At 50.8% G+C, this 26,289-nt stretch overlaps 1 protein-coding gene across 3 annotated transcripts in view; it reads right to left on the bottom strand.

Annotated features, from left to right (window-relative positions):
• BCORL1 (BCL6 corepressor like 1) overlaps positions 1-22,733 on the bottom strand; it is a 42,537-nt gene extending 19,804 nt beyond the window's left edge. Inside the window, exons 1-8 of one of the 3 annotated variants that reach the window (XM_032843334.1) lie at positions 22,065-22,733; positions 21,832-21,961; positions 17,109-17,199; positions 13,549-16,824; positions 8,371-8,536; positions 7,215-7,295; positions 4,888-5,277; positions 514-737 (exon numbers count right to left, since the gene is read on the bottom strand). In XM_032843334.1, coding sequence (XP_032699225.1) covers positions 514-737; positions 4,888-5,277; positions 7,215-7,295; positions 8,371-8,536; positions 13,549-16,824; positions 17,109-17,199; positions 21,832-21,917 — 4,314 coding nt within the window. In that variant the 5' untranslated portion in view covers positions 21,918-21,961; positions 22,065-22,733. The other 2 variants (XM_032843333.1, XM_032843335.1) reach the window with 2 other exon arrangements.
• Positions 22,734-26,289: the final 3,556 nt, after the last annotated feature.

The raw sequence follows: 26,289 nt of genomic DNA, 5'->3' as shown, positions 1-26,289 counted from the left end.
AAAGGAACTGGTGAGTTAGTGGTGGGAGGGCAGCTCTAACTCTCTCAGTCCTACCCTCAGGCAACCTTTGTTTGGACCTCAACATCCCTGCTTCTACAAGTTGCTTTCTACCTTGATTGACTCAGAAAACTCTGACTGGTTTCCAGGGAGTTAAGCCCAGATGAAAGCTTCCTGACTGGATGTTAACAAGCTATTCAGGCGAACATCCTGCCATATTCTTCAACTCTTCCTTAACTCAAAGGAAATCCAAGGCCTGTTGAGGAAAAGCCAGGAAGAACCAAACCTGAGAGTTTTCAGGCTCTTATTGTTAACTGATAACTTTAGGTCCCATTCTTCAAATGTAACCCCCAACTCGCCTAGAACTACTTCAAAATGCTTCAATAAATATGAGTTCGTTTGGTCCTCCCCGTCCACTGACTCACTCACTCAGACGACTGTTGATCAAGGAGCCTTGGGAATGCCTGCCGCCCTAGCCCGCTCCCTTCCCACCAAGTCCCCTCACTGGCAACGCACCTTGGCCTCTTCTGAGACATTTGCCATGTGCTTGGTCTTGCACTTCCGTTTTCCTGATGGCTTTTCTGAATTTTCAAGGCAGGCTGGCTCCTCCAGGTTATTTGGGAGGAAACCGTTTGGTGAATCCGAGATCCCCTGGGCTTTGTTGGGCAAGAGAAGGTTCCTGTTCCTGAGGCGGTGCTCCGAACTTTGGGAGGAAGTCTTCTGCTTCCGAGCCTTTAAATCTGAAGGCAAGAAACAGGAAAGAATGGATGTCAGGGAAATGGAGCACAGAAAAGCAATACCTTCCTCTATGATGAATCAGAAGGCTTTGGGGAGTCGAATCTCAGTGCTGAGTTGTGTAACGAGCAGCTACCAGAGTCTAGTGTGGTGCCAATAATGCCACTAAATGCTTCGCAAGTGCCCACTGTACTTAACAACAAAGTCCCTGCTCTCCGAGCAGATGACCACTCCCAGCCCTGCCAGCAGGGGGCGGCCCAGGTGGCTGTCCCCAAGATGAGGGTAATTTTAAAAGGATTTCCCCATAGCCAGAGCAAATCGGAACTTTATTTTCAGCTTTTTCCCCATCCCCTTTGTCTCTTTCCCCACTCCAATATGAAAACAAATTTAGCCGTTCTGCTGAAGCGAAGTATGAAGTATAATGGGGTGGGGTGTAAACGGAGGTCTTCCCTCACTGCCTCCACTCACCCACCTGACTGCCTGGTTGGTCATTCGCTGAAGACATGCAGATCAAAGCCACAGAAACTCCCTGAAATCAGAAGGCGCCCTGGGCCTACTTAGCTGATGTGCAGTCACAAAAACCTGCTGCCCTCCCAGGTTGGAAATCAAGTCACCAGGATACCCTGGGCAACCTCTCTAATTCTAACCAGTGCTTACTAGACAAAGCACTTTCTAGTTTCAAAAAGCGTGGCTGTGATTCAAGGGGCACCTGGGTGGCTCAGCTGGTTATGCAGCTGACTCCTGGTTTCAGCTCAGGTCATGATCCTGGGGTGGTGGGATGGATCCCCCATCAGGCTCCACGCTCAGCATGGAGTCTGCTTGAGATTCTTTCCCCTTCTTTGTCCCTCCCCCGATGCTCCTCCCCCAACTCACCCCCCAATCTAAAATAAATAAACAAAACCTTTATTTTAAAACAGTGTGTTGTGATTCTTACAGCTCTTTCTGGATGGAACCCTGAGTGGCACTGGGAATTTCATTGCCAAGAGCCTCATCCCACAGGCCAGTCCTAAACCTCAGGTACAGCGGGGATAGTTTGGGTTAACCCTTATCTCTTAACTAATATTAGCGTCACATGGCTTGGCCACTGGCTGTGTAACTAGCTGGAGGCAAGTCATAATCTCCCACAGTTTCTTTGTCTGTAAAATGGAGAAGACCTACTCCACATCAGAGGACTGGTATGAGAATTAAATGAGGTAACATATACAAAACCCCTTTAAAAGGTGTTATAAAGAGAAAGGCATCCTTACCATATTATTTCAGTAAGCTCTTTAGGGAAGGCCCTGCCCATGTGTTCTTTATTTCCCCCACAGGACTGAGCACATGGCAAAAGATCGGTTTGTCTACAAAATGAATAACTGCAGCCTCAGTTTCTCCAATTTGTGAACCAAGAGGGTTGAGCAAGATCCAAGAATTCTCAGCTGGCTTCCCTCCACTGCGGCATATGTTCTCACATGTGACATTACCAAGGCCAAGTCCAGATGTGGAAGCCATCACCAGAGTACGAAGAACTGGCTCTAGGTTATGTGCGGCACTTAGGAGGCCAGCAGCTATCACACCAGCGCTTTCTCCCAACTCTCTCCAACCCGCTCGTGGGTCCCCCCACTCATTCAAGAACTGCCACGTTAGATGGCTTCTAATGGCAATTCCAACGAGACATTCTCAACCGGGGCTTTTGATGCAACAAGTCTGGGCTGAGTCAAAAGAGGAAGGAACAGAACGGTGCCTTGTGAGGGAGGACGTCAGGAAACATGGGGAAGCCATGTTGCGGCATTTACCGCCCGAGGAAAAGCAGCAGCTCCCTACCTGGCTTACCCAGGGCGGGGCAGGCTCCGGAGTTTATACAGCTGCAGTGGAGCAAGAACTTCATAGTAGCACGGAAAGAAACAGAGTAGACGTAGTAGCTGCATGAGTGGAAGCGTCTCTTTCTATCCCCTCTTCAGGTCAAGGAGGGACATATCGAAGCCCAGGACAAGAGGAAAGGTTGTGAGGGCGCCTGGGTGGCTCAGTCGGTTGACAGTCTGCCTTCGGCTCAGGTCACGATCTCGGGATCCCGGGATCGAGCCCTGTGACAGGCTCTATGCTCAGTGCGGAGTCTGCTTCTCCCTCTCCCTCTGCCCACCCCACCCCTCATCCTGACTCGTGCTAGCGCTCTCTCTCTTTCAAATAAATAAATACAATCCTCAAAAAAACCAGAAAGGTCATGAGGCTCAGACAGAAATAAGGTGACCTGGGGCGCCTGGGTGGCTCAGTGGGTTAAAGTCTTTGCCTTTGGCTCAGGTCATGATCCCAGGGTCCTGGGATCGAGCCCCGCATCGGGCTCTCTGCTCAGCGGGGAGCCGGCTTCCCCTCCCTTCTCTCTGCCTGCCTCTCTGCCTACTTGTGATCTCTGTCTGTCAAATAAATAAAGAAAATCTTTTAAAAAAGAAAAGAAAAAAAAGAAATAAGGTGACCTGTCTAGTTTGGCCTCTGCCTGACTTCCTCATGTCAACCTGAAAGACAGGTAGCAATAGGAAGGTTCAGAGCTTTCCTAAGAAGAGAGATGTTTGCCAGGCAATCCCTTCATGAAGATGTCACCACTGGATCTGGAGGAAGGCAACCAAACCATAAGCCAAAGCCAAGAGCCTTGACTCAAAACCCTTAGCCACATGCATGGAGGGAGAATGACCTGCATTTCAACAACCAAAGCTGTCCCCAAATCCAACAGGATGCCTTGCCAAGCAGTGTTCTCCATGCCCTGGGAGGTGTTTACGTAAAGGCTACCTGTCCACAGTGCTACAGAGATCTCTGCTTTTCGACGGAAAATGGAACCAGGAAACCTCAAAGGTCCTTCTGATTCCAAACCAGTAAGTTCCGCGGGAAGAGTCCCAGCTCGTAGGAAACCAGCTCTCAGTAAAGAAGACTAAGTGACGCCAAAGCTCCTCTTCATCCTAACACAAGCGGCTGAGACCAACGACTTGACGTCTCGTTCCTGACCAATCCCTTACGGCTCTGGCAGGAAAAAGGGAAAATTATCCTCAGTCTCCCACAGTTGATGACGATTAGCTCCATTACCCTCTGCAGTGTGGGGATGGTATCAGCTACATCTCTGCTTAAGCCGAGCTGGAAGTGAGGGTTAGCCTTCTCTGCGTTAGAGCAAACCCAGAATCCACTATCCCTTCAGAAGGCAGTTCTTCCATTTTCAACAATAGGGAGACTGTGGATCTTTCCCACCGGCTCAGGATAAATACATTATCAGAGACAATCAACTGTTGCTTCAGGGGCAGAGGTCAAAGGAAGAGTGAGACACAGATATGCTCTTATGGAACCCAGAGACATATTTTTTGTTCATCTAGAAACATGTTATAGAAATGCTGCCCCCCCCAAAACAAAAACAACAGAAATGGGCCTGACCAGTACTTAGCAGAACATACTGATACAGGCCTCGGTGATAGTCTGTGCCTCCGTGATTACACATGACAGCATCTGGCAGAGCCAAATAGCCAAAGACAGCTTGGGTTTCTCCTTCGTCTGCCTGCTCTTCCGACTCAGGTCGAACAAAACTGATGCCACCTCAGGTCACCTCAAAGCTTCACTCTGCCTCTTAATAACCTCTGTAGCTTTAATTGAGAAAGCAAAGTTGTGCCCGCTTCTACTTGAAGTTCTTCTGTTAAGTTGAAGAAACTTTGTACTTCTTTTTAGTGTAGGGGCTGGTGGCATCCCAGGAAAGGCAGCCAATGCCTCTTTCTTCTTGAACCCAGGATTCTAGGAGAGAGAACCCAGCCTCCTAAGACCCAGCTCCCTCAGGTCAACCAGAGAACTCCCTGGTATCGAGTTGTCCCATGCCAAGGAAGCCCTTGTGGCCTTGCCCAGGGGTTCAGACTCTTACATGAAACTGGAGGGCTCGGGCCTTCATGTCCTCTGCTTCCCTGCAGGTCAGTCCAAACTCATTCAATCTGAACCCCAAGCCAAAAACTGGGGCCTGGAGTTGAGCGACCACCTCTGGCAGCTGGAGCTCACAGCACCAGGTTTCTACGGGTGCAGAGGCCTTCGGCTGGCGAGGAGAAGGCGGAGGTGGGAACACCCGAGATGCCCGAGGGTCCCCAGAAGCCAAAGTCACTGTGGCCTGGGGCTGAGTGCCAGCAGCTCGCTGGGGCAGCAGCCCCCAGCCAGCCTTACCTGCTCTCCCTTTCCGCCGCTGCTCTTCTTCTTGCTCTGTCAGGTACTCCCCAGTCTGATACTTCCGGCTCTTCTGTCGTCTCCGCTTCTTCCTCTTCACCAGGCCCTCCTCCTCGTCTTCCTCCTCCTCCTCATTGGTGTCCCACATTTGCCGGGCAGCCTCTGTCCTCCAGGGCATTTCTCGGGCTCGCCACAGGTGCCGGCGGCCCTGGCTCAGCAGAGTCTTGTCCTGGGCATGGTGGCTGCGATACTGGGTGTCCCGTTGGGTTTTTCTCACCTTTCGACGCTTAGCTGGGGTGGGGGTCACATCTTCTTCCTCCTCTGTGGGGAAGACCTCCTGGCTTCCCATGTCACTGTCTGCCACACCAGCAAAGGGGCTACAGATGCCTCCTGTGGACGGGATGTACAGAGGACGGTCAGGGACCTCTTCAAAGGACAAAGAGTATGGTGGCGAAGCAAGTGCCCCGGATTAGAAGCTTGAAGGTCTGGGTTCAAGTTCAGGCTCTGCCAGTTATTAGCTGTGTGCTCTGGGAAGGTTCCTTCACTTCTGTTTCCTCCTCTATAGAACAGGGACACTGTTCTCTGCCTTACTGGCCTCACAGGACTGTTTTGAGGCTCAAATGAGATAACCCACCCAGAAGCACTTTACAGAGTCCAATATGCCACACAAATATCGAGTATCCAAGCCACACGCCCTTCCTCATCCATGTTGCTGTGACTTTAAGTCATTGCACAAACTCTTACTTAGTGCTTACAAGGCGCAGAGCATTATGTGAGGAGCAGGAGGGGGCAACGGGTCCCTGCCCTTTGGGAAATCAGGGTTCAGTGGCAGCGTAGGGAGGGCAGATCAGCAGCATACCCCGGCCCCTGCTCACTGACAGAGACTCCCTGGGCAAGCAGAATCATCACAGAAGAGTCGCAGGAAAAGTGAAGCAAGGAGTCCCTTTCCTGTGACACAGCCTGGGTTAGTCCCGCCCAAATGCTCATACACAGACCCCACCTCCTAGTAAGTGGCCGAGAGTCCAAGGGTGGAGCTCTGTCCCTGAATGCCCCCCTCCTCCCCACCACAGCCGCTCCTCCCAGCTGGGCAGGCGCTTCCCTCCCCTCTCCACAGCACCCCAGCACGATGGTACCTTTCCTGGTCTCCTCCACCATCTTGCCAAGAGGCCATTTTCATCCCCACTCCTTCCTTCAACTGTGCTAACCACAAAAGTATAACTGGCCCGGTTTAGCACAACAGCAGATCTGACAGTCTCCCTCCGAGGCAGCTTTGATACCCAACCACCTTTCTCCCAAGGACTCGCTATTAACTTGACAGTCCCCAAACACAAGCGAGGTCAGCAGAAGAAAGAAATGGTTTCGAGGCACATGAACAGTCCTTAACCAAAGTTTCAAGTCAGTCAGACCGTTTAAAGAGAGCGAATATTTAGCAAAATGTCCATATATAGACCAGGCAAGGAACAAAGTGTTCTGGTTAATCTAATATTCTGGTTAATACGGAATCACCATAGAGATCACACAGGGATCACCAATTTCCAAAGAATCAAATACAGTACAATGTGTTTAACAGTAAAACGAGACTGGGTGTAATGTAATCACTCTTTGATGATTCAGAAGACACTTCAGGATTTTGCAAGGCCTCCAGGCCGTCATTACGAGCCCCAATTACCACCGCGCTCTCCATGTGCTGAGGTGCCAGTTAATAGAATGTCAGCTAGCAGAGTTTACACTGCGCCCTGCTTCCCCATTCCATCCACTTTGCATGGAAATACGGGTGAACCAGGGCAACCACTTCTAGCGCTACATACCAACGTGGAGGCTAGCACACGCTAGCGGGGACTAGAAAGAGCTCTTTTTTTTCACACACTGAATACAAATTCAGGAGACCAAATGTGATTCTACCGGCCCTGAAAACCCAGTGACCATTTCCGACTTTGTTCATGCCTGTCACCCAGGGCAGCAAGTCCAAAGGTTGGATGTCCATGCCTGACACTGGCCCCATTCATCATGAGAAGCCAAAGCTTGGAGTAGGCCAGGTTTCCTGAGTGGCATAGGCCTTGCCTCTTCCCACCATTGGCTGCCAACAAGAAACATCAAATCCCTGCTCGGAAAAGCCCCGTTTAGAAAGTCGAAGCAAGCAGTCCTAACATCGTGGGCCGTGTTCCCCCTCCCCTGGGCTCTCCGATCTCTGCAGGGAGCTGGGCATCTCAGCACAGTGAGTCAAATTCTCACTCTCCACCTGGGCCAAAGGCAAAATCGCTCAACCAGATTTCTACCTCTCTCTGCAGAGAAGGGCCAAGATGGGCCACGGCTTCAGACTCACTCACCAGACTGACTGCGCGTTCGTGTGCTCAGAACCACGGGGATGAAGTCACGGAAACTGCTCTTTGCTTTCTTCTCCAAGGAACCTGGAGTGATGTGTGGTTTCAGGGCAGAAGGTCGAAATATCACAATCAGGAGACCAGGGACTGGAAGCCGCCCCCTCCCACCCACCCAAGAGGCTTGGGTGCAAAAATCAAGGGAGGGTTTGCATCTTTCCCAGGGTCTCCTTGGCTCTCCTCATGCTCTCACCTGCGTGCATCTCTTGGAGAAGGAGCACCTCCCAGTAGTTTTTGAGAACTGGGAGCTGGGTCACTTTTGGTGACACCAAATAAAGGGCTGTGTGTAGAATCGATTTGGCAGCATGCCAGCCAGTTGAAGGCCTGGCTGCCTGCAGGACCAGGAGGCTGCCACACTTCCGCACAGCTAGAACTAGGCTGGAGCAGGTCCCAGACAAGGGCAACCCGAGTGGATCGTAGAGGACTGGGCGAGGCAGGAAGATGGGAGCAGAGAGTAGTGGACAAAGGGAAAATACCACATAAGAACAGACTAGAAAAAGGCAGGTCATGTCAGACAGGCAAGGCCATGAGAACAGGCTACTGTGCATGGGAATACATGGGCGTCTCCCCGTGATGAGGGCACCAAGGAACTATCAGTGGCAGAGCACACAGGTCAAGTACACACCTTCCTACAGCAGACATACCGCGTGTCCCTCAATAATAAGGGTTCAGGATTTCCCTAAATGCTTCTGGCTAGGTATCTGGGTATTAATTTCTTAACTTTTTATAATGGGAGTTTTCGAATATACCAAAATGAGTTTCATGAACCCCATCCTGTTTTGGTCTCAGTCCTCATGAACCCCGTTTCATCTCTGAACTTAGACCCACTGCACGGTAATGGGTCGGCTACTCTGTTGGAGGACTGACTTTTGTTTGTCTGAAAACCATCTTTTCTTCGGCCTTCTGTGTATCTATTTCAAGTAATCAGGATGAACAGAATAAGCCCCTTCTCCCTTGCCTTTGATTTTACAGGTGTCGATTTTATCTTCCTTCCATAACAAATAAGTCTCACTCTCTGGGCAGTGCAGAGCCACTACCCACCCCGCCACTGACCTGCCTCGGGGACCCCTCTGCAGCCCAGAGGGCGTGGACCTGTGGAGCCTACCTTCCTCGTGGCCATCGGCTCGCTTTCCTGGAGACTGGGAATCCGGCTTTGTTGGCTTCCGGTGCTTGTGCTTTACCCTGACTCCATTGTGCTCTTTTCCTGAATCTGAAGCCCCCTTGGGGCTTTTCTTGGTGGGTTCCTGGGGGTCACTAGGCGGCTTCCGGCACTGTGGAGAGGTAGAGAGAGTCAAGTCTAAGACCAGTTTCACTTTTTAAGAAAGCTTTGCCAATGGTAAGTCCGGTGCCCTGTTCTGACACACGGACAGGAGCTGCCGTGGGGTCCCGGGGCAGGAGCTTTCTGAGCGTGAACCCTGTGCCCTAGCTAATCCCCACAGACAACCACATGCCATCATTTTTACAGGTCTACGGAGTCTGCGTTCACAAGCCACATCAATACCCGAAGTCATTTTCAAAGGTGTAAAGTTAGGCCCGTGTTCTCTACATCCAAACAGCAATAGAGACGTGTAGAAAACAGAAATGCCTCTTCGGCAAGTCATGTGACCACACTGGTCAACTACCTTCACTGTGAATGGTATGGACACCAAGAACTGAAAACAATTCTTAGCCCGGGCCAACTGAAGAAAAACGGTCTATCTCCGTGTCTAATAGATTCAATGGAGGGGAGAAGAAAGGCATGACATGGGAGCAACTCACATCACCCCGTACTTAGGGAAGACAAGGAAAAGGCTGAGGCATTAGTAATAAGCCACTTGATACTCTACAGTACTTTCAACATCTCAAAACATTCTCTTCTCCATTATTTGATTTGATCTTTCTGATAACCCCGAAAGCAGAAGCTAGTATCATCCCCACTGAACGGACAAGGAAACTGAGGCTCTAAGACTAGAGGTTAAACGCTTTGTCCAGAGCAACACACGGCTTCAGGCGTCCTTGTACTCGGGGATGGCTGCCACTTACCAGGCAAATCTGCAAATGAGCTCATTTGTGCCTGCAGTGAGAAAGTGGCAGAGCTGGGCCTGAGACCCAGGGCTCCTGGCTCCCCACCTGGGCCTCTCTCTGCAGCAGCTCTCACTCTCCTCCTTCCCCCATTCAAGTCCTCCTCTGTTTTTGCTCAGCCCTGCTCACTTGGATAGGCACGATGGCCATGCTTACACAGCGCAAGGACACTCTCAGCCAGCCTCACAGCCGCATATGCTCACAAGCTTTGAGGTCTCTCCATGCCACCAAACAAGAAATAGGGCAAGGTAGGGATTTCCAGTATTCTAGCATCCAGGGAGTGCAGAATAAGCAAAATGTTTTAACAATGAAAGCAGGCCCTAGGAAGAAAGGAAGAGTTGTTTTCCCCCTAAGCAGACCCACATGCACCTTCTAGAAGGTTATCACTGCCTAGCTCCAGCTAAGGGGATGGCTGATGTCTTACCAACAGAACATTTTCTGGGATGTTGCGGGGGATCTCGATTCCCCAGGAATAGGGAGTGACCATTCCCCACCAAATTCCCAGGACTCCTACTACACTGTGAACTCCTCCTGCTTCTTACTCAGCAGAGGGCTGAGCTAAAAATTCAAGTTCAGTTGCCTCCTTTGCTTGCTGCTGGTTCCTACAAATCAAAGTGTTAGGAAAAAGAAAGAACTGGGAGGAAAGAGAAAGACGGGGAACTGTTGCTTAAAATCTCACCTTCAGGAATGGCCAGAGAAAGACTACTCGAAGTCAGGGGGAATAAAGTTAAATGCACATAAGTCTGAACATGTCCTATTTATTTCTGAATATCACTTTTAGCCGTCTCTTTCAAGTGCAGATCATTAACTTTTATTTCCTAAGACAGACAAAAACAAGTAAAACAGAACATCTAGAAGGGATTTCTGTGCGTATGTTCTGCAAGGGCAGCACCGAGAGTAAAAATGTATACACATGCTCTAACTTATTCAAAAAGTTGGGTGGATGGGGAGACGGTGTAAAATGAACATTCCGGTTAACAGAGTTTTTAAAGCTTTTCCAAAGAATTTTCCAAAGGATGAAAAGACGATAAAATACACCCAGCACCAAATGAAGCAGAACTCTTTCTTTGCTGATGATTCCCTTCAGGATTCCATGAGCCCTTGGGGCAGGTGGTGTAGGGGACAGGAGACTATTCTGATTCTTGGTCATACCCTGCAAGGGGCTGTTTTGAATTAAGCCCTGATCTGACTTTGCTTATCAACAGTTTCTTTCTCCGGAAAAATGGAAGATAAGAAGAGAAAGATCTAAGTTATTTACTCTCCCCCCCAAAATGGACATTTGCTAAATCACTACAGGAAGCTGTGAAGGCCCCTGATCTTGTAACTTTATTCTCTGGCCTCGGCATCTATCAGTGGGCCCAGTGAACTGTTCATCTAATATAGTAAAGGGCAGTGCCTGCCTGTCATCAGGTCGCCTGCAAGACATAAGCTCCATGAGAGCAGGGAGCATGTCTATTTTGTTAGTAACACTAACAATAACAACCCACAGCCACGAGCATTTACTGAGCACTTACTCCCTGCCAGGCACTGTTCTAAGCATTCATATATATTTCATATATATCACCTCATTTACTTGTTTTAATATCAGCTTTATTGGCATGTAATTTTTTGAGATATACCATACAGTTCATTTGATTAAGTTTATAATTCCATGGCTTTTAGTACAGTTGCAGAGTCATATAACCATCATCGAGTTCCAGAACGTTTTCACTGCCCTAAATGGAAACCCCATACCCATTTCCCCACCTTATACAACCATGATTCTACTTTCTGTCTCTATCAGTTTGCCTATTTTGGACACTTCACGGCATCATCTCATTTAATCTTTATACAGCCCTATGAAAGGGGTATTCTTATGGTCTCATTGTGCAGATGAGGAAACTGAGGGCCAGCGAGATTAAGTCGCTTGACCGATAGCACAGTTAGGAAAAGTAGGACCAAGATTTAAGCTTGGGCACTGTGCCCGGCTCCGGAAAGCACCCTCTTTACCACAGCGCTGTACTGCCCTCCTGAAGATGCAGCTCACTGCCCGGGAGGGACCAGCATGTAGTAACCACTCAGCAAATGCTTGCCAAATGTTCCGTGAAACAGTCATACATAAGGAGAGTAGAAGACAGGGCGTCATAGCTGACGATGGTCATGAACTTTGGAGCCGATGACCAGAATCTGAGTTACAGCTCTGCCGTTTAGTAGCTGTGTAATGTTGGGTAACTTGCCCATTCAGTTTGTTTCCTTCATTTTCTTATCTGTAAATTGGGTATAGTATTCACCTCACAGGGTTATTGGAAGGATTAAGTTAGATGATGTGTGTAGAAAGCACTTGGCATACAATATATATGCTACGTGCGCATATGCGTGTGTATAGCATACAGCACATATAATGACATGAATTATTTTTCTTATTACCACTAAGGACAAATCACAGTTACTTAAGCAAATGCTATACATATGCTCTACTATGTTATGACCTGTGTTCCTATTTGGCATGTCTCAGCCATACAGAGATGGCTGTGAGATCATTGAGAAAACTCACCCAAACTCTATCCCTGGGGTTCTTAATTTGGAACCCACGGGTGGGCTTTGTGGAGGGGGTGGGCCCATGAACTCCTTGAAATTACTGGCAAAATTCTGAGGTCATGTTTCTGTGGACAGGGTCTTACAGTTTCCCAAAACGTTCTATGGTCCAAAAAAGACTAAGAGCTTCCACCACAAACCCAAATTCATGGTATTCTGGCTAGAAATCTGTTCATTAGTGTATATCAACATTTAATTTGAAACTGAAAAATGTTAAAAAAAAAAAAAAGAAGAAGAAGAGCATGGCTGCATTCCAATAAAACTTCATAAAATATATAAAATTAAAATAAAATATTGCAACCAACAGCCAGAAAAAAAGTGGGGTGGCTCTGTAGCTCAGTTGCTTAAGCATCTGCCTTCAGCTCAGGTCATGATCTCGGAGTCCTGGGATCGAGCCCCACATTGGGCTCTCTGTTCACGGGGGAGTCTGTTTCTCTCTCTTTGCTTTCCCCCACCTCCTCTCTCTCAGATAAATAAATGCAATCTTTTTCTAATTTTTTTAAAGATTTTATTTGATAGAGAGAGAGAGAGAGAGAGAGAGAGCATGAGCACGAGACGGGGGAGGGGAGAGGGAGAAGCAGGCACCCCACCAAGCAGGGAACCCGATACAGGGTTCAATCATGAGCTGAGCAGAAGGCAGACTCCTGACCAACTGAGCCACCCAGGCTCTCCTAAATAAATATAATCTCTAACAAAAACAAAAACAAAAACAAAAAAACACAAAAACAAAAACATTCAATTTGAAGGCTTCTTAACTTAAGGCTTCAAATTGCTCCGTATTTTTTAAAAGTTTTTTATTTACTTAAATAACCTCTACATCCAACGCAGGGCTCAAACTCATGACCCCGAGAAGAAGAGTCACATGCTCTTCTGACTGAGCCAGCCAGGTGCCCCTAAATTGCTCCACATTTTTTGAGAAGTCCTATGTTCAACTGCTTCAAGAATCTCCTTGGACCACCAGTGGCTTCCGGATCCCCTCTGGAACATCACGGGATTCAAGTGGAATCCTCTTGGCCCACCTTTGGGCCCAGATCCCTGCCACCGTTAAGAACCCAGACCCAGATACCCACCTGTCTTGCACACCAAATTTCCAATGGGCCTAAACACGAAGCTGTCACCCCAGGCACTGGGTGGATAGGAAACTGGAAGATGAGCCCAGAAGCCAAATTGGCTTCGGCCCCACAAAACTGCAAGCATATCCTGAGCAGGCTCCCCCAGTGGTGTAGAAAACGACCCTGTCAAACGCCCCTCCCCTCCCCTTGAGAATCCCAAGTTCTCAAGGCTAGCTGTCATCTCAGAAAAGGAAAAGGAAGAATGGTTATGCGGGGAAGGGCCTGTTATTAACTGATTTTCCTCGTCAATCTCCTCTTCCGCTTTCCAACCCCATCTGAGACAATGGGTTCCCTGGCCTCAGGGACCAAATCACTTCCCTCATCCTACAAAATACAAGCCAGCCCCTCCTCATGATAGAACACCATATATGGACAGTGTGACTTAGAAAGAGGACAGTGGGTCAGTAAGCACAAGCCTTCCAATCAGTTTAGTTCCCAGAGCTACTCCAGGACACCGCAGTGGGAGGTTGACATCTGCAGGAGAAAGCAAACCTCTGATGTCCGGGCCCTGCCCTCGACCTCAGCCCCACACTCACCTTGGGTCCATGGGAACTCCGGGCTATGACCTTGGCTTGTGGCTGCTGCTCCTCACCGTCCTTCTCTTTGCTGTACTTCATTTTCTTGGGCGGCAGAGATTCGGTCACCCCATCGGTCACCACTGAGTCTGGCTGCCACTTATTCTTGCAAGCAAAGACACCTACGCTTTCCTGTTTCACTCGAGCCTGCCCGGCCTTATTCCGAACTTCAGCTTGGCCCCTCTGGGGAGCTGCTGGGAGGCCATCAGCCCGGAAGCAGGTGGCTAAATTGAAGACCACATCACCATCCACTTTCTCCATTTTCACCCGTCCCAGGTCCACCTGGCTTCCAAGCTGTGACAGCTCTGTGCTGGAGCCCCTCTTGCTGCTTGGGACCACGTCCAAGATGAGTTCCTTGGGGCGGTTGTCATGAGGTAGCAAAGGCAGCTCGGGCATCTTGTGCAGGTTCTGGGGGGGGGCCAGGACCAGCTCATGAGACATGTAGGTGGCCAGTACTTGGTTTTTAGGCTTTGTGTCTCCTGCCAGCTTCAGGCCACAAGCCCCCTGGGGACCTTCTATCTTAGGAGTGCTGTCGGGGCAGAGGTGGCTCTCTGATTCTTCAGGCCCCTGATTCGCTTTTACGTCCCCACTGCTAGGCTGGACAGACAGCGCCAAGGTCCCTGTCTGAGGGCTGAGAGTCAGGAGGACAGGATTGACTTGTTCTTCGTAAGGCTTGGCAGCAATCCGACAAGTTTTGTTCTTCGTGCCAGTGTCCTGCTCTGGAGCAAAGGGGCCCCCAGGCCGTGGCTGCCCCTCTGGAAGTCCGTGCACAGCTTCACTAGGGCCAAGAGACGGCACACCAGAAAACTCGGAAACAACGCTGGTGGGCCTGATGGGCACCCCCTGACTGGGGGTCAGCTGCCCGGAACTGGAAATGCCAATGGAAAGCAGAGACGCTTGGTGGTATGGTGACCAGCCAACAGGCAGGACCTGGGTGCTGGTGGGTTTCCCATTGACTGAACACCGTGGGTAAATATTTGCTGGCCCCGTGGGCTTCCACAGAGAGAGCTCCTTAGTTTGGCACCCCGGGAGCCCAGGGGCGATGCGGGCTGGGGTGTAACGTTTGACTGTGCTTGGCTGTCCCTCAGTCCCAGCCTGGCTGCCCTTCTTGCCACAGGGGGCACTGGTGCTCTTAGGCTCTCCTTGATCGATGATGGAGATGGGCTCCTGCTTGGGGAGATGGCGGGGGTCTCGGGTGAGGCCCAGGTTAGGGTCTTTGTTCAGCAGCAGGGATGCGGGCACTGGGTTGGCCACTCCCACATAGGTGCCGGGAATGGTGCTGATCAGCGCAGTTGAGTTCTTCACCCAGGTGCTCGGGTCCCCATTCCTCACGATCTCAGGAAAGATGACGAAGGGCGAGGAAGTAGAGCCCAGGCATGAGGTGACATTGCTCCCAGCGGCCTGGGTGGTGCGCTGAGACCTAGACAAGACCGTGGAGAGGAGGGCCTTGCTGCTGGTGTGCACGGGGGTCAACACGGGCATGGGGGGCGTCTTGCGTTGGTTCGGCAACGGGAGCTTCTGGCGGTTGGACTTAGAGGAGAGGTCCAGGGGCATCTCGCTACACTCAGGTGGAGAGGCCATCTCTCGCTCCAGCTGTGGAGGTGACTTGAGGGGAGAGAAGGTGATGGAAGTCCCTTCTGTTTGCTGCTCGCCACCACCTGGCATCTTGGCGGGGTGTGGTGGGGCCGAGCTCACGCTGGGGGCTGGCAGCAAAGGCTGTGGGGTTGGAAGCACCTTGGCAGAAGCAGTAGAGAGGGAAGTATCTGCCAAAGGCCCGGGGACCCCATCGGGCGCAGGCTGGGTGCTGGTGCTGCCGGATGGGGACGCACAGGGAAGCCTGTTCACCTCCAGAGAGACCAGCTTGGAATCTGAAGTCAGAGGCCGGGCCACCGAAAACGCATATGGGTAAGACCGGAGCTCTGGGGAGGCCAGCACACCAGGGAGACACCTGTCCTGAAGGTAGGAAGGCAGGACAGGCAGTGTAAGAGTTGAGGAGACCCCCAAGGTTGTTGGCAGTGTGGCCACACTGAGTGGCTGCCCACAGCTCGGAGGCGGGATATATACCAGCGGCTGGCTTGGGGTCAGTACTGTCCCTGGCTGAAAGGACAATGGGACTTTTTGCATAGCTGGTGCCTGAGCTGCAGGAAAACATACTCGACTCAAACTAAAGGAGGCCGGGATGGGTGCAGAGGTGGGAATGGCAGCTGGTGTGGCAGCCGGCATGGGCGTAGGGGCTGGAGTAAAGATCGGGGCCGGAGTGGGTGCAGGCACCGGCGTAGGAGCAAAGGCAGGGATGAGGGTAGGGGTAGAGGGTGGGCCAGAAGACGGAGTCGGGGTGGGCATCGGCACTGACGGAGGGGCGGGAGCCGCTGGAGGCGTGGACGCTGGCATGGGAGCCAGAACTGGTGTGGGGACAGGTGCGAGGACCAGGGTTGGAGCTGAAGGGGGCACGGGAGCCTGGATCAGAGCCAAGGGAGGAGCTGAAACTGGGACTGAGAGGGGGGTAGGGGCCGGAGCCGACAGAGGAACAGGACCCGAAGGGGGAGCCGAAGCTGGCACAGGCACCAAGACCGAGGCTGAAACTGAAAGGGGGTTTGAATCAGAGATGAGTGTGGGCACTGACGGTGGTGCCGGAGCCAGAGCTGGGACAGGTGCTAAAGGAGGGGAAGGGGCTGGAACCGAAGTGGCAACCTGGACGGGAACTAGCCCGGAGTGGGGCACTGGGGTGGGGACAGAGAGGGGAACTTGGAACGGATCTGGAACAGATGGTGGGACGGAGGCCGAACTGGGAGCAGGGGGGCAGATGGGGGCTGGCAGTGGACTGAAGTTAGTGGTAACCAGAGGCAGGGTTCCCTCCACGGGGACTCCAGTTCCCAGAGTTGCCAAAATGAAAGTATTCTTCTCCCCCACGCCATGCCGAGAGTCCAAAGCCTTCACCCCAGCTGCTGAGCAGTCCACCTGCTTGCTCATTTGGGTGCTGAGGGGAGCCCAGGAGCAGTCGGCCCTGCTGTCGCCAGCCTCAGTGGCGCCGTCAGGAGCAGGAAGCTTGAGCCCGTCCCCTGAGCCGCTCAGCGGCACCAACAGGCCCTCAGCCTCCGCCACATTCCCAGCATAGTCCATTTGTGGCTGGGGGTCGTCAGGCTTGTCTTCTGACTTGTGCCCAAGTTTTTCTGCTGTACTGCCATCTGGGTCTGCCCCCCGGGCATTGCTGCCACTTCCAACTGCCGTGAGCTCCACCTGCAACGACAGAGCAGCGTGCCCGTCTTAGCTAGCTCTCTGTGGTCGGTGCAAGTGTCCCGAGGCCGGGGAGAGGTGGCAGCGGGTCCTCTTTGCAACTCGACCAACCAGGTCTCAGCAGAAGCAAAGAGCAGCTGGCCGATTTCGGTCTCACATACAGCAACTCCTGGGAAATACCCTGTTCCTTCCTGCCCCCCTTCTTGGGATGGCAGACTTGGCACATCGCCCGGGCAGTTCAGCGCCACCCTTTGGTAGGTGACATGTGGCTCCACACAGCCCCTTACCTTGGAAAAACTGCTGCTGACACAAAACTCCTGAGATCCAAAGCGCTGGCAGTCACCTGTCGTGGACTCCTCATCAGAAAGGGGTGCTCTTCTAGCATGGGAGACACAACCAGAGAAGGGCCATGAGGCCTAGTCTTTGGGCCACCACCACCTTCGGCAGAACACCTCCTGCCCGTCTGGTTCCCATAAAACCACTTCCCTTGGTGGCTTGGAGGAAATCACAAGGAATTGGGCTGGGGGGACAGGTCATGAGCCGGAGCCTCCACACCCAGCTTTGCACGTTCCTGCAAAGGAGCCCAATCTGACTAGACTCCCCTCCTTGGGCTGTGTATTCTGTTCTCTAGGGTTCTCACCAGGAGCATGGAGGATGGCCTAACACCTTTGCTTTTGTCCCAAGCTTACCTGTCAATGTGACCATCCAGGAGGTACTGGGCATTGCCAAAAGGCAAAAGATCTCAAAAGACATGCAAACCAGTTTTCTCTTAAGTGCAATCTTATTTTAAGTCTATAATGGAAGCTGGCTGCAGGTATCGTAAGGGTAATCATTTTCTGAAACAAATAGCCACCTCCATTGTGTGTCATGTTCTAAGTCTGAATCATCACCTATTCACCTGATGAGGTTGCTTGCCTAGAGCGGATACACATTTATTAGCGCATAGAATGATACTGATTTGAGGCCACCGGGTCACTGGGTGCTGAGGGGCATTTCAAGGACACAACTTCTTTCCCTCCAGGGTACCTCTTGCCCTATTCTAAAGTACCACTGAAGGTGCCTCCTTAGCGCAGTAGGCAGAGTGTCAGTCTCATAAAGTACCACTGAGTTCCAGCCCATGCCCTGGCAGCTCCCCACTCTCCCCTTGTTCTCCTAGCACGCCAAGTTCACTCCCACCTCAAAGGGAGGCCTTCAAGGCCACGGACCCCATTCAAGTTGGTATATCGCAAAAGGAAGGACTCGAGGGCAGAGAGCTGGGTTGCGAAGGAGGAAAGCCTAACCGAACCCCAACCTACCCAAAAAAGTCTTCTGCGGGTTTTCAGTAAGAACCTCAGGGGGGAAAAAGATGAGGAGGGTGAAGTTGGAGAGAGGACAAACACCCACTTGAAGTTTAGTTTTTTGGTTACAGCAGAAACCCACCACTATCTGCCCAAGGGAGGATGCCACGGGGGCAAGAGCCCAGGTGAGTGGCTAAGTGGAAGGTCTGGGTAGAAGAATAAAGCTCCAGCAGAAGCCCTGTGGTACAGTTCCAAAGGGGAGAAGCACAGGCATGCTCTGTGAGCCTCTGGGGAAGTGAACCACCTTGGAGTTTGCTCCTCCTCCTCACCCTCAGCTCTACAACAGCCTGGGAAGAAGCCAGCATCTGCCACACCAGCTACCCTAGCCTAGGACAGTCAGGGAGCCTACAGCCAACCCCCACAAAAATGGGGAGGGTCCTGCTAACTCCTTCCCTCTCACTGGAACAGGGCCCCACTGATGGACTCCAGAATTGTCCCTGGGCCAAGAGAAGCAAAAAAGGCAAGGGAGATCACCACAGGCCTCTCCCTATCGTTTCAGGGCTCCAGGAAGGATTAACTGGGGAGGGGGGTGGAGATCTGTTCCCTTTAAAAGGCAGCTAGGCTGGCAGAAGTGGGAGGTTTCCACTGTTGGCAAAGACTGCTGGTGACAAACAGAAATGACTGTAAGGACAGGCAAGGGCTGGAGAGGCAGTCAGGGGTCTTGAGGAAGGGGAGAAAGGGGAACCTTGAAGGAAAGGGAAAACATACTTGGATATCAGGTCCTGGGAGACCAGAAAAGTGGGCCCTATACCCAGCCTTGGGCTGGGGAGAACCATGTTCAAATAAGACTGGCCAGCGAGGGTTTAGGGAGGAGGGCAGTGGCAAGGGGAACGAGTGGGACTGCCAGCCCCCTTTGCCAACCCTACCTGAGGGGCTGCCAGGGAGGGATGTTAGCTATTTCTATTCTTTCCTCTCCTGACCACAGGGAGGGGAGCTAGCTGCCCTTGCTGGGCTCCCATCCCCTTAAAATCACCTTGAACTGAACACAGAAAAGCCTGCCCCTGAAGGCAGCCACCTGCCCTCCAAGGCCGACCCACAGAGCCAGTGGCCCAGGGACTCTGCGGACAGCGGCGGAAGCAGCAGTCCCGGCTACTCCAGCCATGCCCAGGCCCAAGTGCCAGTCCCTGAGGCTCTGGGAAAATGTTGTGTGGCTACGTTTCAAATTCTCTGAGGAGAGGGGTGTGCAATGCTAAGCAAACATTAAACTGCTCCGTGGAGAGAGGAGCCTGGGACAGGAATAGCTTGCAGGCAAGGGGTGCACAAAGAGAAGTGGGTCAACCGGGCAGGGTTAGGAGGGTGCAGGAGGCAGGCAGGAAGGAGCAGGGGTCAAAGCAGGCTTCAATCAGGACTGAAAATCAATCCCACCACCTCTTCCGGGCAGAGATGACCCTGGGCTGTTGAGCGTCAGGCTTTGTTGAACTTAAACCAGAAATGGCGATAACCTTTCAGGGCTCTTTTCCCAATTATGAAGGGCTAGCACCACTGTCAAACCAGAGCGTTTTTAGTGCCCACTGGGCCCTGACCACACCACACATCAGGCACTCAGATTCCAGCCCCTGCAGACTTTCCCTGAGTGAGTCCCACCGCACCCCAAGACCAACTTCTTCCCAGCCAGGGTCTTCTCCAAACATACCTCACCTCAAACTCCTACTCGTCCCTCAAGCCCCGGCTCAGATGTCACCACCTCTGGAAAGCCTTCCCTTATACCCCCAGGAGGTCTATCCTCTTTGCATACAGACTCGCACAGGGCCAGTACGAGCCACGCTCCAGCACTCACCATCAGTGTCCCGTGACTGCTGGCCTGCTCCTGCTGGATTTAGTAAATGTTGGTTGAGTGAAGGAATGAATGGATACAAGAAAGGAAGCAACCAAGTGAGACAACGGGGAGAGTGAGCCAGAGGTTCACACCTACAGAGGTTCACTATAGTCAGCTACCTGGGGCCTGCAGAAAGCCCCTGTCCCCATCCCTGCAACGGTGTCAGTCCTCAGCTCCACCTAATGACACCGGCAGGTTTCTCAAAGAGTTTTAAGAGTTGACCCCCCACCTGCAGCTTTATACCCGAAATGTCTTAAGTTCTACAAGTTGTAAAGGACTGAGAAAGATGGTTTTTAAATAAGGTGAGATCACATTTCGGAAAGCAGCTCCACCACAGCCTAGACTGTAGAGGAAGGCGACAATAAAGGGTAGATGAGATGAGAAGTGACAATGCTTAAAAGGTCATCTTAACCACTGGGCATATTTGGTAATTTAACATCCCAAGAAAGGTCCATAAAGAGGGAAAGGCAGGTTTGGGGCTCACTTCCTGTTTCTTTCTCAGCAGGATTGAGAATGGACAGTGAACTGAGGCAGCTTGTGCACTGACTTATTAAAGGCTCTAGTCCAGATCTCTGCACGCAAGGCCCAAATGCCTTTAACGAGTTGCCGAGTTGCCGAGTTGCCAGTGAATGCTTCCACAAATCAGTACCACCACCTGGCCTTCCCCCTGTCCACTCGTGGGCATTATCTAAGGCCGCACCTCACATGCAAAGGAAAGTATCTTTCTTATGCAGATCTGAGAGGAATTCTGTCTTATTTTCCTTAGTCCTGACTTTTATATCCTAAAATCAAATTCCTTTGAAGTCCATCTCTAACTTGTTCCTCAGGATAGAGAACATTAAACTATTAGGCACTAATGGCTTTAAAAAGAAAAATGGTCTCTTCTCCTAACCTGAACCTCAGACAAGTACACACTTCTCCTGTTAAGAGCAGAAGAAAAAAGAAGATACTCACAAAGACACAGGTTCCCCCACGTGCACACACAGCCACGCACACGCTTCCAAGACTTCCCCAAGGAAACACCGGATTTGAAACCCAGGACAAGCTGGGACGGTCCGTGTTCTAGAGGACTGATCCGAGGCATTGGCATTTAAACAGCGGATGGACTGAAACAACAGCTAGACAACAGCAAGCATGCCTTCTCTAAAAACGGGAGAGGCGCGCAGGGCTCTTTCTTTGGCCAAAGGTCACGAGAGTCAAATATAAAATCTGAAGGCCATTTTGAGTGTCCTTCCCACGGGGCATGATCAGTAAACGGCAGAGCTTGGTCAACCAAATATTTTGGTGAGCAGAACATTTAAAAGACATGGATCAGGCAGGCATCACCAACTCTCAGTTCCGTACGACAACCACAGTACGCGGTCAGATCTGCCTGAGACACTTCATAAGGATCGGATAAGAATCGTCATTAGCCTCGTGAGGCAGGAAAGCGCTGATCACCAGAATACCCACTAACAGTTCCCAGTATACAGCTGAATAATAAGACTGCCTTTCTTCCAGGCTTAGATCAAGGACCAAAAATATCTTGTGCGTATCCTTGAGCACCGAACATGCATGCAGCAAAGAAAAACTGCAATTGCCGGAGCTTCCCCTTACTCCAGGCTGACAGTTCTTAATGAGTAGACAAATGTTAGTTGGCAAAAGGTCATCTGCTGGCCTCCTCACCTTCATCTGAACGGGGACAGCGCGGGAGGACAGGCCACTCACACGCCCCCAGCTCCATCCCATCCCAGGAAAATTAGAAATCACCGAAGCCTCTTACCCAGGGTCCCTCCCAGAGCCCTGCTGCAGCTGTCCCTCTGATGAGCGGGACCACTCACTGGGAGCCGGCAACGGCCACCTTCCCAGCCTCCTCACCTCTCCTCGTTGATGCCGCACATGCGAATCCGGTCAGAACTGGTCCAGTCGTGCACGCCGCTGTAGAGCGGTGCTGTCGAGATCATGACAGCCACTCACCACCAGATAGGACCTGCTGTGGCCGCTCCCCCTGAGGAAAAAGAACTCCAAACAATCAGAACTCCGAACAGGGACAGCTGCTTGAACCACCTTTAACAGGGAAACATTCAAGTAAAGGCAATTATAGTACCAACACAGTAAAGCCGTCTCTCCTGCAAGCCAGCCTGCTATGGAAAATTAAGGTCCAAACAGGGATGAGGGCACCGGCTTTCCAGGACTCCATAGGTTTCAGGATGGAGACAAGGATGCTGTTAATCACCTAGACAGAGATGCTTGAGTGTTCGAGGAAATTCAATGTGTTCCAGACAAACGAGATGACAGTATATTTTTCCACACACATTTAGCCTAACCCACTACAATTAGAGGCTTGTTCCCATATATGAACAATGCACTGAAAGACTACTGGGGATCTTTTTCTTGTCAACTCTCTAATCCATGGGTACTGAAGTATTTGAGTGACGTACCAATTTGAGTTCTCCAGAGGAAGCACACACTTTCTTTAAAAGCCCTTCAAAAATACTCTATTCTGATTTCGACTTGGGAGTTATAGAGATATAACACACACATTGAAGCTGGTTTAAAGCTCCCTTGAAATCAGATGCAATACTCCTTGGACTCGGACCACAAACAAGCAAACACACAAAAACCAATGTTCCATCACAGACCACACATTTCTGTCCTTGTCCCTTTCTATCAGCCTAGTCATCCCCATGACCTACCACCCCCTTCAGCGGCTAATGTCCAGCTGTCGCCATTGACAACCACTGCACAGCCAATTCTAGAGAAAATGAGCCATCAAGAAAAAGAGGTTTACCCAATGAGCTTGAGACCCTTAAGCTCCCAAGTTAGCTAAAAGGCTTCTCCGTCGAAGCTCAGCTGAATAAAACCCTCCAGTGATCGAAATTTTCTGCTGTTCTCCACTTTCCCACGAAGTAAATCAGTACAAGATAGTCACATCAGGGGCTTGTTTTGCTTATTCTTTATATAATATTCAGAGATGGTCCATACTCAACACAAGGGCACTTACTCATCCAACAAATATTTCCTGAGTTCCTACTACGTGCCAGCACGGTCCCAGGTCCTGGAGATTCAACGACTACCAAAGAAGACCGCAAATCCCTGCCTTCACGGAACTTATACTCTCGTGACATTAGACGGACGATACCCACGACTCCTGTTACACGATGTTAGAAGGTGGTACAACACAAGGCTAACGGGCACAGCGATGGTTGGGGGGGGGGACGCAGAATGGGCGACAGTTTTGAAAGAGGGTATTGGTCATAGGCCTTGCTGAGAAGGAGACATTTAAACATCCTGAAGGAAGCAAAGGGGTGAGCCATGTGTGTATCTGGGGAAAGAGCATTCCCGGCAGAGGAAACAAATCTGTGCAAAGGTCCCAGGGCAGGAGGCTGCAAGCTAAGATTGAGAAAGAGCCAGGAGGCCAGGTGGCTGGTGCAGAGGCTCCAAAAAAAGGAGGGAGGCAGTACTAGGACAGCAGCCCCCATTCTCGTCCTGGTCCTCCCCCACCTCCCTCTCTCTGCAGCACAGGTTACTGCTGCCCTTGCCTTTCTTTGTACTTGGCCCCTCTTGGCTTTCCTGAGCCAGTGTCTCCAGGGCCTACTCTCTCTCCACCCACCCCAGAACCCTAGCCCTGGTCTTGCTTTGTCTCTCCTCACCTCTGCCAGCCCCCATCTCTTCACCTCGCCTTTTTTCCTCCCTACCCCCATCTCTTTCTTGCTCTCTTTCCGTTTCACCTTCTCTCTCAATTTCTCTTTCCTATTCCCCTCTGTTACTCCTCTTCATCTCCCTCTTCCCTCTGTAACTCTCCCAGCTGTCTCTCTCTTCCCCTCTTCCTTGTTTCTCTTCTCCCTCTCTCCCATCTCCCTTGGCACAGTCTGCACTCCTCCACCTTCCTCCCCTTCCCACCTTTCTTGCCCTGGTCCCTTCCCCCTTTCTTTCCTCATCCTTGGTTTCTCTCAGGCTCGCTTCTCTCTTCCCTCACCTCCCCACCTTCCCTTCTACCTTCCCCTTGTTTCTCCCTCCCCTCTACTCTGTCCTTGCCTCAGCCTTCCCTCTCCCGCTCTTGTCTTTCTGTCTCCCTCTGTCTCTCTTGCCCTCCTCTGTCTCTTTCTTTCTCTCTAGCTCAGTCTGGCTCTCTTCGGCTCTCCCCAACCCCACCTCTCTCAACTGTGTGGGTAGCGGGTGCGTGTGAATCCTGCCCCTCCTTCTTTCCAGCTCCGGAGCTCCCCCAGTTGCAACTCTCCCCTTCCTGCACCAAAGTCTCCCAAATCTGTATCTCTAGCCCTGACCTCTCTCCTTAGACCCAGACCAGAATTTCTAGCTGCCTGCAACTTGCTGTTAATTGGACATCCACCGAGCCCCTCAAACTCAATGTGTCTCAAACAGAACTCATTATCTGTTCCCATAAACCTGCTCCCCACCCCCCACACCCAGCATGTTTCCTATCTTAGTTAATGGCACCACTATCCCCCAGCCTGGACATTTCAGCAGCAAAGTCGTCTTCAACTCCTTCTCTCCCCCCCACCATCTCCGCCCACAGCCAATCAGGAGTCAAGCCTTAATAATGCCATCTCCATCCTCTCCTTCTGCCCTTCTTGCCACCACCCTGATGCAGGCCCTCATCATCTCTCACCCAGAATATTACAATAGCCTCTTAACTGGTCCCTCTGCCTCCAATCTCTTGATTTTATAATCAATTCATCTTCTAAAGCACCAATTCGATCACATCAGCCCCCTCCCTCCTCAAAAGCTTTCAGTAGCTTTCCCGTCTTCAGAATCAAGCCCAAATTTCTTAGCACAGCCTTCCGGGCCCTCCCTGACCTGGCCTCAGACCTCCTCTGGCCTCCTCTTTGGCCACATCCTGCTATTTCCCTGTGGCCTCTACCATCCCAGCTCCTGATCCTTCCCTGAGCAGATCATCCAGTTTTAAGAGTTTGCTGTTTCCTCATGCTGAAATGGCCTCTCCTGTGCCTCTTCTCCTTTCTCTGTCACCCCTCAAAGTCTGGCTTAAATGTCATCATGTCATCTCCCCAGCCTCAGCCCCTGATCGGTTAACTCTTCCCTCTCCTCAACCCTTTCTTCTCCTCAAATGTTTCATCCTTACCTCTCCCACGGCACCGATTCTTATCTTCCTTGCCGTGTGGTTAGCTGGGGGTGTGGCACGTCTGTCTCCCTGGCCAGTCAAGCTACTTAAGGTAAGAAACCATCTTTTCTGTCTCTGGTTCCTCCACAATGTCTTACAGATGGTAAGTACTCAGTAAATGAGTGTTATATGGAACTGAACCCTGGATGAGAAATGGAGGTGATGACCCTGAGAAATTACAAGAAGCAAAATCAATCCCCCCAGAAGGGTCCACCAGGCTTAGTTACTACAGAAAAGAATGCTGTACTTTTCCTGAAAGCACCACGCATTGCCCACAGCACACCCTGCATAGCTGCCCCATTCCAGTATATCTCATTGTCTCTGAGCTAGTTTGCACCTCTGTAAATTGCAGGTAACTGATGGATATGCAAACTCTGTCCCATCCCATAGAGTTTGGATTGACTTCCCTCCCCATTGCGGGGGGGGGGGGGGGATCAGTTTTGCCTCCATTTGCAATTCAATTCCTTTACTCCATATAAATTTGTGCTTTTGGACTTTTTCTTTGAACCGGCTCTAACATCTGTCTGGTTCCCTTGTGATTAACAAGTAAAATAAAATCTTTAACGCATGTTCATTTTTATAACTGTATGAGACTCATGATCTTACCTTTTTCTGAAAATTATCCTTAACATTCTTAAAACAGTTATGCGGGTTAATACATAATTTTAGAAAGATTTCAGCAAGGGGTAAGACAAATGGATTGACTGTCTGCTTCCAGTCAGTTCACCAGGATCCCATCCCGTCCCTAAATATCCTCAAGTTTTGACTTTTTCTTAGAATATCCTGGAATATCCCTGTTCAAGAAACAGGTGCTCAGGGGCACCTGGGTGGCTCAGTTGGTTAAATGTCAGTCTTGATCTCAGCTCAGGTCTTGATCATACAGTTATGAGTTCGAGCCTGCACTGGGCTCCACAAGCGTGGAGCCTACTTAAAAACAAAAAACACAAAACACAACACAACACAACACCAGCTCAGCCTGTTGACCAATACACCAGGTACTTTTAAAAAAATATTTTCTCTGTATGAAGCATTGGAAGAGTCAAGCAATGAAGGGGGTCATACTTGCATAAGATGAATTTTAACACAAAGTTTAAGTTTTAGTGCCTATTTGAATACTTGTAGGCAGCAGATATAAGTCAGTAACCATCGGTTTTTCACTCTTGGGCTAATTTTTGTTCTATTTAGAGGGGATTAGT

This window comes from Lontra canadensis, unplaced genomic scaffold (genome assembly GCF_010015895.1).
Source record: "Lontra canadensis isolate GAN:19392208 unplaced genomic scaffold, GSC_riverotter_1.0 scaffold138, whole genome shotgun sequence".
In the NCBI taxonomy this organism is placed as follows: domain Eukaryota; kingdom Metazoa; phylum Chordata; class Mammalia; order Carnivora; family Mustelidae; genus Lontra; species Lontra canadensis.
The sequence above is the reverse complement of the archived record's forward strand: the minus strand, read 5'-3'. Positions and strand labels throughout refer to the sequence as shown.